Below are 17,610 nucleotides of genomic sequence, written 5' to 3' on the forward strand. Positions count from 1 at the left end.
ACACAAAGCAGGCTAAGCTGCCATACCCTTTTCTCGTTGTAGTTTTGTTTCATTGCTTTTGTTTTAAATCGGTTTAATTTCCTCCCTCCTCCCTCCCCTCCTTCTTTGGATTGGGTTCAGCATGTTTCGACATTTGTCAGCAAACACGCTGTATAAATTGACCTGTATGCTGCTCCCATCTGAGCACTTACAGTATCTCACAATTTGTGTTTCCAGTGTAAAACCCTTGTACAGTGTTGATTTGTGTATTGTCTAGTATTTGTAGATTTTTTTTTTTTTTTTTTTTTTTAATGTAGAAGCTCACTGATACTTCCTGATATCACTTTCCTGCATGTGATGCAAGTTCAACTCATTCCCTGAGCTGCAGACTGTACAAAACAAATGTCTGTGGTTCGAACACAACATCGCAGCCGTGTTTATAATGCACAGATTTCACGTCATTTTCTTCAACATTCCCATTATCGCATTGCAGATACCATAAAGCCCTAATGTTAAATGTAAAAGGTTTGCTTTTGCACAAAGGAATTTTGCCTTCAGTGATGCAAAACAATAATTAACCTTGGATTCAATACTCGTGTTTCACAATTCCCACCCCTAACAGGAAGGTCCGAACAGTTTGATGAAAGAAGAGGAATTCTTTGATGCTGTGGAGGCTGCGCTGGACAGGCATGAGAAAATAGAGGAACAGGTTGTCTATGTAGTTCTGATTTGGGTGTCTGTCTACACGATTGACAATTGCGCTTCGGCACATGTTTGTCGTGTGACTTGCCGAATGCAATGGAACACCGAAATGTACGATTCAACAGATGCTCTCTGTGTGACCACAATGTTGAATAATCCGTCTCCTTTTCGTACAAATAAGGCTAAGGGTCGTCTGCATATTACACAAATACCGTTGAATATGCAGGTCCCTTCACAAACACGTGTTTGTGTGCGTGTGTCCAGATGGACAGGATTCGCACAGTAAAACAGGGTCCGGCTCCAAGCTCAGAGCCTATCCTGGGAAGTAGACATCGCTTCTCTGTAAAGGTAAGTCATGAAGCCCGAGATTGCTCGAGTGTAATAGGTTTGTGGGCACAAGTTCCTTTTGTGCAGATTTTTGTCGTGGAAAAGGGAGAACTTCAAGGCATTATTTTTTAATCTGAATATCTAATATATCACATCCAAAGATGTCATAAAGACTTCAGCAATTTTTTTTGTGAAAATAGCATAATTGGCCTTTATGAATATGGATGGGACAACCTGCTCGATATTAATTCTTAAATATGAATTGCTCGCCATTTTTGCAGCACAAGTAGGTGAATAAATTTTCATTCTGCATGGGTTTCAACATAGAGTAACAGCATATTGTAGATCTACCAATGTAAGTACCTTGAGGTACGCTGAGTTAATCATGGGAACCTCCACTCCCCTGACCCTCCCCTGTCTCCCTCTCTTTGCACAGGTAGATGACCTCATAGCAAACCACCTAAAATATTCTCTGCAGGATGTTGGAGGAGATGCAAACTGGCAGCTGCTTGTGGAGGAAGGGGACATGAAGGTTTGCTCCAAATTTGATTATTTTTTTTCCCCTCTAAAAGTGTGAGGCTCATGGGAGAGCAAGGTTAAATTGACAGTCGGATAGCAGGGCAACAATTGGGCACAACCGGTAAGGCAATAAACAAACAGGAACAGATTCTGAGGGCCTTTCTCTCTCTCACCGCAGCAGGTTGGTGGTCTTTTTCTCTTCTACTGACCCCTCTCCGGCCCTGCTCCCTAAGCTCTGTATGTGCTCTGTCCCTCAAATATTCTTGCAGGATGCACAATATCTGCCAGCAACCCTCTTCTGGTGAAACTGCCAAAATCAAGACCCTCTACTCACCTTCACTCTTTCATTCCTCTTTTCTCCCACCTCTGGAACCAACTTCCACACTCTCTTCAATCCCACTCCTCCCTCCAGGTCTTTAAAACAGCTGTTCACCACCATCCAAAACTTTGATCTTTTCTACCCCCATTAAAACACCCCAAATCCACCTCTTTCAATGTTCGACTTCTTTCCTGAAATTCCTAGTAGTGTTCATTTGCTTTATACTGTGTACCCCTCCCCCTCACTCCCTTGCCCCAGCCCTCTCTCTTCGACAGATCTCTCAATGTCCTTGTTCTCTCCTGTTGTTGTTTGTTGTGCTTGTGTGCTTCCCTCTCCCCCACCCCCCCCCCCTCCTCTTGTCTCCCGCTCCCTTATTTTAATGTTTTATGTGTCAGTTTATGTTTTTTGTGCTTAATGTGTTAGCTCTTACACGAGCCTCGACTTTGTATGCAAAAAAAAAAAAATTCTCCATAGGGAGTCCCTCCTATGTTTAAAGTTTTGCATCGATCAGACAAGCGGTTGCACAGAAAATCATTTTAAAACTAAAATATATGGACAGACAGACAGACAGACAGGCAGACGGAGGTGTTGCAATATTCTCACATTCCCTCTAAATGGGCCTGGGCGACGGATCATTGCATCGTCGGTGTGGTGCCGGTGTGCATATCTTTAGCTGGGATGTCTGTGTTTTCACATTGCTTACTTCACGTCTGTGTCATCACTATGAGAAATTGCTACGTTGAAATATGTTTTTTTTAACGTCAAAGTTTACATATTTTTTTGTCAATGGTACACAAATTCTACAGCCCATTTGTCATTTACACGAATAATCTTGTGTCGTAAAACATAATTTTTTAATTTAAAGAACATAACTTTCGTTGTTTTTTTACGGCGTAGCCCATAGGGCAAAGCCTTCTAGAACAGTGTTTGTATGTATGTATGTATGTATGTATGCATGTCCCCTCAAACATACACCAATCAGAGCTGAGGATCTGGTCACATGACAGGGGTGATACGATGTCATTATCGCGGTATGACGGCTGACTCCACACACCACCATTTTGATCCCTATGCCGTTCAGGCCGGACATATAATAGAACCTGTCATGTATCACAATCTGCATGCTCTACCTTTACGTTTTTCATTGTGTGTAACACAAACAAACACGTGAAACACATGAAGTAAAACACGTGAAAATAAGGATCTTTTATAACACTCTATTGTTATCGTGGCTGTGGTTGTTATTGTTTGTGGGTTCTTTCAGTGTAGTTTTATTTGTTTTTCTATTGCTTTGCAAAATATCACTACTGTATACAGTCTGACTCCGCTATTCGTGGGTACCGCTTATTTGCGGGTTCCACGTATTCGCGGGTGATAAAATGCAACCTGTTTCTCTAATCATGGAAAAGTGTCCCGCAAATTCGCGGTTTTTTGTATTCGTGGCCGTGTTCAACGAAATCGCGGTTTTTCTGGGGTGCAAAAAAAAATTCACGGGTGCTAGCTTGACACATTTATAAAACCCATCTTTCACCAACTATGCATAAAGCAGCTGGACATACGCAAAAAAACATCTACGAGCTGCGAGCATGAACTGCTTCTACATTCACTGCTGTCTGCTTTGCATTTTCATGGCTTTCATGGCCGCAAATTTTAGCCGCACTATAATTGAGAGCTTCGCAGGATGTTCCACCAGCTGCATAACACATCATCCCTGCGAGTTACTGTACAGAATGAAAACACTCCACAGTATCTAGTAGTGCAATAGCTGTCTCCCTTTTCCCCCATTGAAACTGGTACGGCATGCATTCACGGATTTTTATCAACATTCGCGGGATTTGCCTAGCCATTTCGCGACTCAGGAACCTATCCCCCTTTTTCCATTGAAACAATGCCCCGCTATTCATGGTTTCGCAATTCACGGATTTTCCAGGAACGTATCCCCCACGAATAGCGAGGTCCCACGGTATATAATTTTGTTTGCTCGTTTCGTATCCTTCTAAAGGGTTTCTACTGTCGTAGAATAATAAATGTTTCCGTTCAAAGTGCTGTGTGAATAAGCTGTAGCGGCTACCGCTGGGTTTTCACAATCGCCTTGCACCTATCAAGGACGCGGAGCGATCACCATGCCGGGCTCGTCCAGGACGCCCGGGCAGGCCCGCGCTCAACTTGCCAGGCCTCGGTCGGGACGCCCGGGCATGCCCGGGCAGGCTCGCCCTCAACTTGCCAGGCCGCAGCCAGGACGCTGGGCCACGCCCCCTCTCGCCTTTCCTGGGCAAACGCTCCAGGATAATATGTATATATATTGCTGCCCGATAAACGGGCTTTTCAGAGTGCCTGAGTGTTTGGTTTGATTAAAGCAACTCGGATGAATTCCAGCTTTTTGTCGCGTCCATTCTTCCGATCGACGTGGGAGCCCCAGCTCCTTCATTGGTGACCTACCGACATGGACACGGCAGTCGCCCTTAAACTGCCTACCTTCTGGGAGGCTCACGCGGCGGTTTGGTTCGCACAGGCGGATTCCCTGTTCGCCCTGCGAGGCATCACGGCCGACGACACCCGCTTCCACCATGTGGTAGCAGCGCTCGGTTCGGCCACCGCGGCCCGCGCCCTGAGCCTCCTCGAGAGCCCGCCAGCCGCTGACAAATACGGCGCGATTAAGAAGCTTCTCCTCGACGCTTTCGCCCTCCCATCGGCGGAACGCGCACGGCGCCTGCTCGACCTGCCCGAGCTCGGCGACACGCGCCCTTCCGAGCGAATGGACTACATGCTTTCACTGCTCGGCGAGCACTCTCCGGCATTCCTGTTCCGGGAGCTGTTCCTCCGTCAGCTGCCTAACCCAGTACGCCTCGCCCTGGCAAGCACGACGATCACAGATCCCCGGGCCCTTGCCAGAGAAGCCGACAAGATCTCCGCCGCAGGACAGCGCATCGCAGCGGCGACATGGGACCCACCGCCGTCCGACGCAACACCCATGGCGCCCGAGCACCCGGCACGGTCGACGACCGAACTGCCGACGCAATTGGCGGCCGCTACACCGAGCGGACCACCTCCAGCATGACGACCGGGGCCTCCACCTGACCAAGCGTGGTGTTACTATCATGCCAGGTTCGGACAGAAGGCCCGGACATGCCGACCCCCGTGCACCTTCGGCAGGCCGGGAAACGGCCGGGCCGGCGTTCATTACCAGCCATGCGCGCCGGCCACACGGGCAACTTACTGTTCATCACGGATAAAGCGTCCGGACGGCACTTCCTGTGCGACACCGGCGCCCAACTGAGCGTCATACCCGCCTCTGACCAGGACAGGCAATCCGCGGTTTGCGGCCCCTCCTTGGTTGCGGCCAACGGATCGACCATCCGCACCTTCGGCCCGCGCAACGTCACCCTCTGCTTCGGCGGCCAACGCTTTGCTTGGACGTTTGTAACCGCAAACGTGCCCATGGCTCTACTAGGCGCCGACTTCCTCTGCGCACACGGACTGCTGGTGGACGTCCAACGGCGTCGTTTAATCAACGCCGAAACCTTCAGCTCCCTGGTATGCACATTGAGCAGCTCCGCGCCGACCGAGCTGGCATGCGCCGTCCCGGCGGCGAACGAGTTTGCTCGCCTGCTCACGGAGTTCCCGGCCCTCACACGGCCGACGTTTTCGGCCGTCGCAGTACGGCATGGGATCGAGCACCACATACCAACCACGGGCCCGCCGGTCTATGCCAGGGCCCGCCGCCTCGACCCAGCCAAGCTCGCCGTGGCGAAGGCCGAATTCGACGCGTTGGAGCACCTCGGCATCGTGCGGCGCTCCGATAGCGCGTGGGCCTCGCCACTGCACATCGTGCCAAAGCCGGGGGGTGGATGGCGCCCGTGTGGCGACTACCGCCGTCTCAATGACGCTACCACCCCCGACAGGTACCCGATCCCGCATATCCAAGACTTCTCCGCCCGTCTGGCGGGACGGGTCATTTTTTCGAAAATTGATCTCATACGGGGATATCACCAGGTACCTGTCAGGGCGGCCGACGTCCCTAAAACGGCAGTCATCACGCCGTTCGGCTTATTCAAATTCTTGCGGATGCCGTTTGGTCTCAAGAACGCGGCTCAGGCGTTCCAGCGCTTGATGGACGGCGTGCTGCGTGACCTGCCGTTCCTTTTCGTTTACCTGGACGACATCCTCGTCGCCAGCACGTCCCGGGCCGAGCACCTCTTCCACCTCCGAACACTGTTCGGGCGCCTCAGCGAGCACGGCCTCATCGTCAACCTGGCCAAATGCCACTTCGGCACGACGGCCGTTGATTTTTTGGGCCACCACATCACCAAGAACGGGGCCGTGCCGCTGCCAACCAAGGTCGAGGCCATCATCACGTTCCCGCGTCCCCGCACCATAAAGGCCCTGCAGGAATTCCTGGGAATGGTGAATTATTATCACCGCTTCGTGCCCCGCGCTGCTCAACTCATGCGGCCCCTCTACGAAGCCCTCCGGGGCAAGCCGGCCAAGCACGACATCGCCTGGTCCGCAGCAATGGATGCGGCCTTCCAAAGCTCAAAGCGGGCCCTCGCCGACGCAACACTGCTCGCTCACCCGGTGCTCAACGCTCCCATCGCCCTCACCACGGATGCCTCCGACTACGCGGTGGGCGCCATACATGAGCAATGGGTGAACGGGGTTTGGCAGCCACTCGCCTTTTTCAGCCGGCAGCTCCGGCCGAACGAGCTCAAATACAGCACGTTTGACCGGGAGCTCCTCGGTCTACACCTGGCCGTCCACCATTTCCGCCACCTCCTGGAGGGCCGACCTTTCACGGCGTTCGTCGACCACAAGCCGTTGGTTTACGCCATGGCCAAGGTCACGGAGCCGTGGTCGGCCCGCCAACAGCGCCACCTCTCCGCCGTGTCGGAGTTTACCACGGACATCCGGCACGTCGCCGGCAAAAACAACGCCGTGGCCGACTGTCTTTCCCGGGCCAGCGCGAACGCGGTCCACCTGGGCGTGGACTTTGCGCTTATGGCGGCGGACCAAACCACCGACACCACGGTGCAAGCCCTCCGGGCGGCGGACACGGGCCTCCGCCTGGCCGACATCCCCTTCGCGGACACTGTCCTGCTCTGCGACGTCTCCCAAGGCCAGCCTCGCCCCATCGTGCCCGTCACCTGGCAACGCCGCATCTTCGCCTCCCTCCACGGCCTTTCCCACCCGGGCCGGAAAGCTTCCCAGAAGCTGGTGTCGGCGCGATTCGTCTGGCACGGCCTTCGTCGGGACGTCCGCGATTGGACCAGCACCTGCACGGCCTGCCAACGGGCCAAGGTCCACCGACACACCCAGGCCCCGCTGGCACCTTTCACCGTGCCCGAACGACGTTTCGACCACGTCAACGTGGATCTGGTGGGCCCCCTCCCCCCGTCACGGGTTCACACACCTGCTCACCATGGTGGACAGGACCACCAGGTGGCCGGAGGCCGTTCCCCTCGTCTCCACCACCACCGCCGACGTGGCGCAGGCTTTCATCGCCACCTGGGTCACCCGCTTCGGCGCACCGGCGGACATCTCGTCAGACCGCGGACCACAGTTCACCTCCGAGCTGTGGGGCGCGGTCGCCCGCAACCTGGGGGTCAAGCTCCACCGTACTACGGCCTACCACCCCCAAGCAAACGGGTTGTGCGAGCGATTCCACCGCTCCATGAAGGCCGCGCTCATGGCCGGCCTTCAAGACGGCGGTTGGGCCGACCGGCTGCCGTGGGTCCTTTTGGGCCTCCGCACGGCCCCCAAGGAGGACCTCCAGGCATCCACCGCCGAGCTTGTCTATGGCCAGGCGCTACGCGTCCCGGGCGAATTCGTGCCCGACGCTACCATTCCCTGGTCCGCAGCTCACCAGCGCTCGGACCTCCAGGAGGCCGCCCGACGGTTTGCCCCCGTGCCAACATCCCACCACGGTGACCCCCAGTCCTACGTCCCCCCAGCACTTCGCACAGCGGAGTATGTTTTTGTGCGTCACGACGCACATCGGGGCCACTCCGGCCGCCGTACGACGGGCCCTTCCGGGTGCTGCGACGGGACGACAAGTCGTTCGTCATCGACATCGGCGGCAGGTCGGACCGGATTGCGGTGGACCGCCTCAAGCCGGCGCACGTGGACGTCGACCACCCACCACGGGTGGCCCTTCCGCCGCGGCGAGGCCGCCCCCCGTCCACGGTGCCCCCCACTCGACCGCCCACCACCACACCGGACCCCCTCCCACGACCCGCCAGGGGTCGCTTCGGCCGGGTCATCAGGACCCCCCTCAAATTGACCCTGCCGGTGCAAGTCGATTCTGGGGGGACGTGTGTAGCGGCTACCGCTGGGTTTTCACAATCGCCTTGCACCTATCAAGGACGCGGAGCGATCACCATGCCGGGCTCGTCCAGGACGCCCGGGCAGGCTCGCCCTCAACTTGCCAGGCCGCAGCCAGGACGCTGGGCCACGCCCCCTCTCGCCTTTCCTGGGCAAACGCTCCGGGATAATATGTATATATATTGCTGCCCGATAAACGGGCTTTTCAGAGTGCCTGAGTGTTTGGTTTGATTAAAGCAACTCGGATGAATTCCAGCTTTTTGTCGCGTCCATTCTTCCGATCGACGTGGGAGCCCCAGCTCCTTCAAAGCCATACTTTAGAGCTTCTTCCTCTTCTCAAACTCGCATAGAGGCTTTTAGGACTGGCAAAAGCATGATTAAACACACGATTTTTTTACGGCATAGATGTTTGCCTCTCCGTATGTATGTATGTCCCTCACATATTTATCTTACATATTGGGTGAGTTTTATAGCCGACAATTACGCTTCTGAAAAGTAGAATGAATGCCATTTGGCTTTGCCAGTTATGTTTCTTTCAAAACACTTTGGGGAATGTTCATGTATTACATCATATACCTGGTTGGGGCAAATTATCACACTTGATGATTGGAGGGAACTGAAATTATGACAACAGTGTGATGATATATATGGGGAGGTTAGGAGGGGAGTGCATGCCTACCAGATCATGTATAATTAAAACTTTGATTTAGGGCTCTTCAAACATTGAAGCATATCTTATGACTGCCTCTAATTAAGCCTGGTGTTGGCTTAATGGTTATGGTGGAGAGCTTGGGATCCTGTAATTAGGTTAGGGTGGAGGGCTTGGGATCCGAGGATCCTGAATTTGAATCCCGGTCAGCTGTTGAATTAACACCAGGTGGGGTTGACTCAGCCTTCCATCCTTCCGAGGTCGGCAAAATGAGTACCAACTCACTGGGTCCTCTCTCAAGGAGGTTGGTGGCAGGATTTGCACTCCGGCCACCGTAAAACACCTCATTCCGTAACACACACAGTGGTGTGTGTCGGGATGGTGCTGAGGTCACTTTGATAGTGTTGACTAACTGACCAACATTTAGAATAAACCAACGTCTCAATGCAATCTCTTCACTTCCATTGTGACAGACAGCTTAGAGACTTATAGTACTTTAAAATAATTTAATACAGTACTTACATTATATGCTACCTGGTATCTCCACCCAGGGCATACTATCCTCTTCAACTAAAGCATCAAACAAGCCCGGCTACGCCGCTGAAAGACTTTCGGTCTTGTTTTCTTCGGTTTTCAATTGATTATATAAAAAAAATAACCACCTTTAGAGGCCATTTTTCCCCGCAAGCGGGGGTTGGCCTTTTTCGGGAACCGTGGTTGTTGTTGTTTTTTGGTCCCCTTTTTGAAGCAATGTTTTACGGCCGGATGCCCTTCCTGACGCCAACCCTTTTTGCCACCTTTAGCGACAAACAGGGTGAACCAGTGAACTGGTATTACCTTTCTGTATTTTATTTATTTATTCTAATTCTGTCAAGCCTCATTCAAAAGCTTTAAAACGAAGCATTGACCTTAAATAAATCGAGCAATGTCATGATCTTCTTCAACCCCTGCCTTTCTGAATACAATCCAAGTTGGATCTCCATTATCCTTGCAGAATTTGTTCTGATGTTCTTCTAATGCATTGCATTATTAATTGGCCAAGATACAATGCAAAGTCAAATATCTTAATGGAACAGAACACAGCAACAGAAGCGCGCAGCGATGGCTTTGACTCGGCCTGTTTGGGTCTGTCGGTGCTGATTGTATCTCGTTATTGCCAGGTGTACCGCAGTGAGTTGGAAGAAAACGGGATCGTGCTGGACCCCTTGAAAGCGACGCACACAGTACGTGGTGTGACGGGACGGGAACTCTGCCATTACTTCTGGACAGTGGATTACCGAACGGAGTGGGAGAGTAAGTTTCTTAAACCGAGAGAGTAACGGGTTACTTTTGAATTGTCGAACGGTATACAAGAAATTGCATTTCAATCCTTTCGTAATTGATTCAGCAATAGATAGAGATAATGCACTGATCTTTGTTTTGTAAAGAACCGAGTTCAATTGTATTAAATGAATTTGCTTTTTTTTGTATAGAAAATCTAAACTGGTGGAATAATAGTGCTTGACCCACAAACGTGAGAAAAGAGGAACAAAGGAGTGGATGTGTGTAGCAAGCCAGGATTTTGTAAGATGAACCACAATGGGTTACTGGAAGAACGTGTGTGTCGCGGAGAAGTCGGGTAGGCCAAAGCACTGAGAGTGCAGAGGGAGCCTGTTTGAAGGAGCGGGCAGTAAAAACAAACTTAGAGGTCACCGACCTGTCTGCTATGTCGGAGTAGCAGGCCTTGTGTTTCGGCCTCATCATGGGAGATGCCAAAAATGTTGGGAGCTTTGAATGCCATAGAATCCAGGAGGATTTTTACAAATAACACTTTTCGATGCTTACTGCCATGTATGAATAGAAATTTATTTTTTAATTGCCTGCAAAATTAATGCTGTAAAACGTATTATGTTGCATATTGGTTATCCCACGCCTTTTGGAAAAAAAAAACGGGGGTATTGCATCGGGTTCATAGGGAGGAGCAGGGATCCGAAGTGTGAGGGGGGGGGGGGGGGGACTAGTAGGGATTGCAGAGTTAGCAGGGTGGGGGTGGGGTTATCCTTTCTAGCTCCCCTCTCCCCCTCTCCCCCCCTCCCCCCCACCCCACCATGGGAGCCCCATAGTCCGAAATTGAAAAAATTGAAGCCTGAGTGTTTGTGATCGACTCCTACCTTTTGATTAGTGAACAAATTCAGTGACCCAGTATGCAAATTCTTAAAATTGCCTTCTCCATATTCTAAAAATAAAGCTTTGTTGAAAATTTGATGACAAATCTCAAATCGTAAAAAATGTACGGCCTGGACACACACACACACACACACACACAGACACACATACACACACACAGACACACACACACACACACACACGATTGCAAAACCCCGTCCGTCTCCTGTGTGCATGGGCGGGCTAATTAAATATAAAAGACAAATTGCATTGTAAAAACAGCATTCCCCACTGGGCCTTCAGCAGCAATGCTTTTAGAAGATGGTTTTTTTTTTCTTTAAAAAAATTGAATTAATAATGTGAGAAGTTCTCCCTAGGGTGAAGGACATCCTTTAATTCAATTAGGTCGTTTTCATTTGGATGAGTGTGGGGAAACTTTATAGCTGCTATCTATCACAGCGTGTGGCCAAATTCAAATCCCATTGACTTGGAACAGCTAATTAGAAGCATTAAATCATCTGGTTATCAGTGAATATTCTTCTGTTCACAATAGTCCAGTCAAAATGTGAATGGACCCGCCACTAATTGCAAGAGAAACGAAGTAATACTTTTCTGAGACCTTGATGTCTACTAAATATCTGCCCAAAATTATACTTAAATATATTGAGTGGAACATGGTTTTTCAGGTCCTTTCCGATTTGGGAACTTTTCGGACTACCGCAATGTTTGGAAATTAATTATATTACAATATCACTCTTAATAATACACCAAATCAACTCTAAATTATTTATTTAACCATGTTTGAATACACTACCACAACTATTTGTACCCAATGTCCTTCTGTCCGTTCACAATATTTAACACGTCACTTCGTCTCTTCCATGGTCACTATCATCAGCATCCTCGAAAACGTCCACTGATTCGTCTGCATTTGCACAAATACCTCTGCACTCCCTACATGCAAATGTGCAAGGCAGCCCAAGTTTCCGACGACCACAACGTTTATCACTGCAACCACCCTTGAAAGAACACCTAACCAGCTTTAGGAGATAGTCTGGTGCTGCAGCGAGGTCAGAATGCATAGGGATCATCCTGGTGTCCATGATCCTCCATCCCCAGTCAAGCGGGTTGAGTTTGTGTCCTTTCCACAGTCCACTCCTGAACCTGTTGGAATACCCATAGGCTGTGATATTTGGAAGCTGAGCTCGTGGGCGGAAGTACCCGTGGGTGCAACGATGTTTTGTTTGTTGTCACCTTAGCATGAAATTTTGCTACCCTCAATTCGTTCAAATTGTCCGATGGTTTGCCTCCGTACACACAAACCATTGCTCTGTCTCCTGCAGCAATGACCTCATCCTGTGTTGACTCTTTATTGCCGAAAATTAGGGCCTCTTGCTGGAACATTTCATTGTCCTTGAACAGTTTGAGTCCAGTGCCTTTGTCGATCCCAAAGACCCTTGATGTCATGTCGCATCCCAGGTACGCATGGATGAAGAGAATGTTTTCACAGACAGTATCACCCAGAGCCTCTCTGACTTTGCCAATGTCCACGTATTGTCTTGGATTCAATGAACCATTTTTCGGCTCCGACATTAAGTTGAGAGTGTGCGCAGTATTCTTGCGAAAATAGTAGCACAGTAGTATCAACAAGTCAGTGTCTTCGCCAACAAGAACAGTGTTCTGGATTTTGAAGAGCTACAAACTGCAGTTGTTGCTATGAGTAGGTCCGCATCCCCACTCGCATGAAGCACTTCACAATGAGATTCTTCCAGTTTCTTACCAAGAATGTCTATGAATTGTTGCTTGTTCTCCTTGTTCCGAAGAAACTCTTCCTTCTTGTCAGAAAGCGTCATGGTTTGAGAAAAAGATACCTTCACTGATGGTCGCTCACCCCTTTTCTGATGGGCACAGTCTTTCGTTGAGGGACCTTCACGATAGCCATCAAACACGATGATAGCATGCCCGTAATGCCTACTAACATATTTCAGGTAGCGGTCAAGGATATCCTTGTACTGTTCACCTGACTGCCACGGTATGCGCTGCAATAGGGCACCGCCATCGAGTACGTATTGTATATCGGACGGTTGTGCAGTATCGGCAGGTGCCAAGGATTTGATTGCTGAGGCTAACGCTGGCTTATTGGCGGACAGCAAGGCATATTTGGTCTCGAACAAAGATGGAGGATATGTGCATAACTCACAAAGGAGTGCTTTGGATAAGTCTCCTACTTCAGTGCCAGCGATCACAAGTCTCTGGAAGAGTAACTGAGGGTCGATATTGATGTCTCCATCTGGTGTCTTCATTGCAGACTCTGAGTCCATAGTTATGGCTTGACCCTTCTTCTTGAAGCTGTATTCAAGCACACGTTTACCACTCATCTAGCCCAAGAGCCTTTCTCCCACAGTTTTCGCCTCATCAACATTCACCGTTGTCTGGGCAACTATACCAGTGAAAATGTTGTGAAGAGTATCGTCGTCTTGAAAGGGATCCCTCTCATGAAGAAACTCAAGCATTTTCTGGGTATCAGCTACATCATTCTTCTGTCTAGACTTTGATAGATCTTTGTGCTGTTCACTTGTCACATACATCACATCAGTGAGGTGTTGGAGGGCGTTGTTCACCTCTGCAAAGAAAGGACTAGCCATGACCCAGACTGAGCGTTGTGTCTCTGTCATCCCTCGTCCCCTGGTCAGACCACCTGATGTCTTCAGACTTCTCATAAGTACTTGTTCGATGACTAAATCTGTAGACAGACCAGCCCAGTATCTGTCGCTCCGTCGGACAACTTGGAATCCTTGGAGAAATTTCTGATGTACTTCTGGATGGTCCTTTGGTAACTCGGTCATCAGTTGCAGATATATGTGCAGGCACTTTGTGTAGTGTCTGTGTCCGGAAGCTGCAAGATATGGAAGCATGGCGCGCAGGATATGCAAGTGAAGCATCCAATCCCCTGTTCTTTCAGATTTCAGAAAAAAACGGATAATGTCCACCATTTCCATGTATTGTAACCACAGTCTCGCTGTCCGTTGATGCCTTATTGTATCAATCACCTGATTGATTTTGTCTCCAATGACCTCCATCACCTTCGATGACTCGATGTCTGACACTGCTTGGTCACCCGACATCAGACCGTCAAACAAGTCGCCTGCATCATTGAGCTCTGCTGGAACTGTACGCTCGCTGTCTCCATCACTTGGGAGGTTCATCTGAAATACCTTCGAAGCAAGTTTTGCATTGAGTGCTGCATCAACGAGTAGATGTCCACGTATAGCTCTAGACACGGCTTTGCCACTCATCATGTGGGTTGTAGTGTTGCTGGCATATGCAACTTCCAGAAGCTCTTTGAGTCCAGTACCAGACATCAGGTGGCCAATACACCCAATAAAACTCATGAGTGTATGGAATCCTCCTAGTCTTAGAACAAGAGCTGGCTCGCTCTTGACTATGGTGAGAGCTTTCCACCAAAGTGGCTGATCAAATGTCAGTATCGGGGTTACACCATATCTCTGCGCATGTTCACAAACGAAATGCAGTGTGGAGTTGATGCAGTCCAAGTCACTTGGACTGAGATCACTCATGGGCAGAAACATTATTGATGCCTCACCCGGATGTTCTTCCTTGTGTACCATCTGCATCATTCCTGTCCAAGAGGGCCGAGGTGATCGAACAGTAAGCGAAACCTTCCAGAGGAGGTCAACATTTGAGCTGATTTGTCTCAAGTCGGTACAGGCTGGAAGCTTCTCGTAGAGAAAGGACTGCATTCCTCCACATGCTGATGTGAAAGGTCGTATATTGATTCGCCCCACTTGTGCGATGTCCTCTGCCGAGACAGCTCTACGGGCAATCTGAAAATAAAGTATGATCCACTCATTATAATTGAGTATAATTTTATGTATTTGTTCAGAGGATCGACAGGTTTCAGAAAAATATCATTTTTTTTCTCTTGCAATTAGTGGTGGGTTAGGGGTAAAAGTTCGCTAGAATGACTGGACTACAAGCTAGGTTTCGTTCTTTGATGCAAAACACCACATCATTTGTTCAATGAAAATTATTATTACTGCTGATCTCACCAGTTTGGGCCTCATTTTAAGTCACTGGTATTAAACCCCTCGCTTCGCTGTTTTGGTTGGGTGCTCCACCATGTTTTATTTTTGCTGATGTAGATTCTGGGAGTGGAAGCTGTTGTTTTGTTGTTGTAGTTTGTGTTCCACTGACTGGGGGTGGGGGTTCGTACGCATTCAAGTATAGTTGCTCCATGTGGAGGCATATGTGCCCATGCTGGTCCACTTTAGCTGACCGTATTGAGGTCGAAGAGCTGAAACAGGATGATGCTGAGGACCTCGACTGAAAATCCAGTCAGTAAGGCACACTTGTGTCCAGGTGTGTTTTGAAATGATATACAGTCGGACCCCGACATTTGCGTTGGACGAGTTCCTGGAAAATGCCGCAAATGTTGAATTCGCGAATGTTGGGACATTGTTTCAATGGAAAAAAGGGGGATAGGTTCCTGGTGGTTTGTGATTCATAAGGGAAAATTAAAAATCCCATGAAAACATCCGCAAAAACCGTGAATATGTGGAGTACAGGGCCACGAATGTTGAAGCATACAGCGAATACGCCCGTGAAAAACCTCAAATGGCGTGGCGGGGGATGGTTTACATGCATGTACAGCTGTTTTTTGTGTGATGTGTGGAAGATGCTTTTAGAAGTGATGTGCGCAGCTGGTAGGAAAAAAAAAAAATTCATTAAGGAAAATGTTAAAATCTTTACAACCACGAGTGCACATGATTGCAGTTTTCATTAAATGGTTACAAATAAAATTCCAAATGGATAGCTCACACATTTGTTGCGAGTGTCATGTTACTTTCTCCAAAAAATTTCCCAGAAATAGTTGCCGTTTTACTTTTAACTGCTTGGAGTTTAAGTTTGAAGGATGATACGGTATTCTGTATTATATTACGAAAATAGATGTTGAGTTTAAACTACATAATTTTAAACGTACTGTTCAATGAAAATGAACTGGGGGTGGAGAACATATAGTATGTGAACATAATCACATATAGTGGCCACAGAAGAAATCACAGTCCTTGTGTTAGAATTTCATTTTATTTTAGATTCGTAATGAAAGTTCATTTTTACTTATGTTCCACGAACCACAGCCTCGCTGATCGGCGCAAGATTTACACCATATTACAGGGGAGAGGGTTACACATTAATTGTGTGCAGAATAAAGGAATCATGAGACTTAAACCGAAACAATAGATATATAATTAAATAATCACTCACGGTTCCCGATGAAAAATAAATAATAATAAAATTATGTAAGAAACCAAGCAACTCCACATCATATCCCATCTATAATCCCCCCCCCCCCCTCCCCATCTATAATCTCCCCCCCTCCTCCTCCATCTATAATAATCTCCCCTCCATCTATAATCTCCTCCTCCCCCTCCTCCCCATGTAGAGAGTTTGCGATTGTCTCTGTGAACCAGGCTCTTTCCTTAAACAGAAAATACTGACTAAAATAAAAACAGAATGAAAAAGATGCCAACCACCAGATCGAGGGATCACAAAATCACTGATTTGTTAATCCTCAAAATTTTTGATAAATTACATCCGGCCTAGCACAATAACGGCTGAAGCAATTACAATAATTCCAATGGAAGGAAGCGACATTCTCTCTTGGGTGTTGCACCCGTACCATAACAAAACGACTTTGTCGGTGGAGGTAAAAAAAATTTAAATCTGATTTTAAAATGAATACACCACAAAAGCACATCAAAGAGATGACGTCATGTTGGCATGACGATGCACATCCTGATTTTACTCTCGTAGAATAGTCACCGTAACTTTGCGTAGATGGTAGCATTTCGTTCCAGATTTGAATTACCAATCGAAAAGTTGTACCTGCAGCATTTGTTTTCCAAAGGAAGTAAGCGTTAAGCAATAGTGGATTGAACAAATTAGGCGATTTATCGCTTTCATTCTTCGTCTTCCATCATTTCCCTTTATAAGTGGTGTAGTCAAACAGTACTAAGCTTCTGCCCTATCTTGGCTACGATACTCCTCCACCTTATTGATATCAGTCCTCACACAATCTTCCCATCTCAACCACGGTCTACCTCGTTTCCTCCTTCCTTTGTCCCTCAACCTATCCGCTATCCTTTCCATTCTCTCTGATCCTCCATCAGCACAATGTGACCAGCCCACTTTTATCAAGCTCATCTGCACATCATTCTCCTATCTGTTCGTTCCATCCATCCTCCTATCCACCCTCTTTACTCCCACAATCCTCGTGACCTAGTTGTTCTCATCGACCTGCAGCCTCTCTTGGCTCTCGATCAGTGCCGTTGTTTCGAGACCGTAAAGGTAGGCCGGCATCACTCAAGAACCAAAACTCCATTGAGTAAAGGAAGAGGATGGGAATGGAAGTATCTCTTTATTGTGTACATGTTGGCAGGGAGTAGATTGAAGAAAAGAAAAGAATGTAGGACTGTAAGAAAAGGAAGGAGCTGAGTGGAGTTTGGAAGAGAAGAGAAGATTTGGAGAATATTGGAGCATGGGGATAGAATATAAAGGAAGGAGCAAAGAAAGGAGAGAGGGTAAAGAAAAATTCTGCCATGTTGGCGTACAAAATAAAGATGACTCTAAA

At 48.5% G+C, this 17,610-nt stretch overlaps 1 protein-coding gene across 1 annotated transcript in view; it reads left to right on the forward strand.

The window, feature by feature from the left end:
* LOC137431323 (ceramide transfer protein) overlaps positions 1–17,610 on the forward strand; it is a 112,141-nt gene that overhangs the window by 91,923 nt on the left and 2,608 nt on the right. The window contains exons 8-11 of the mRNA XM_078781863.1: positions 606–688; positions 946–1,029; positions 1,445–1,540; positions 9,974–10,106. Of these exons, the coding sequence (XP_078637989.1) occupies positions 606–688; positions 946–1,029; positions 1,445–1,540; positions 9,974–10,106 (396 nt within the window). The remainder of the gene's footprint in view (positions 1–605; positions 689–945; positions 1,030–1,444; positions 1,541–9,973; positions 10,107–17,610) is intronic.

Source organism: Myxine glutinosa, chromosome 7, assembly GCF_964187855.1.
Source record: "Myxine glutinosa chromosome 7, kmMyxGlut1.1, whole genome shotgun sequence".
Classification (NCBI taxonomy): Eukaryota; Metazoa; Chordata; class Myxini; order Myxiniformes; family Myxinidae; genus Myxine; species Myxine glutinosa.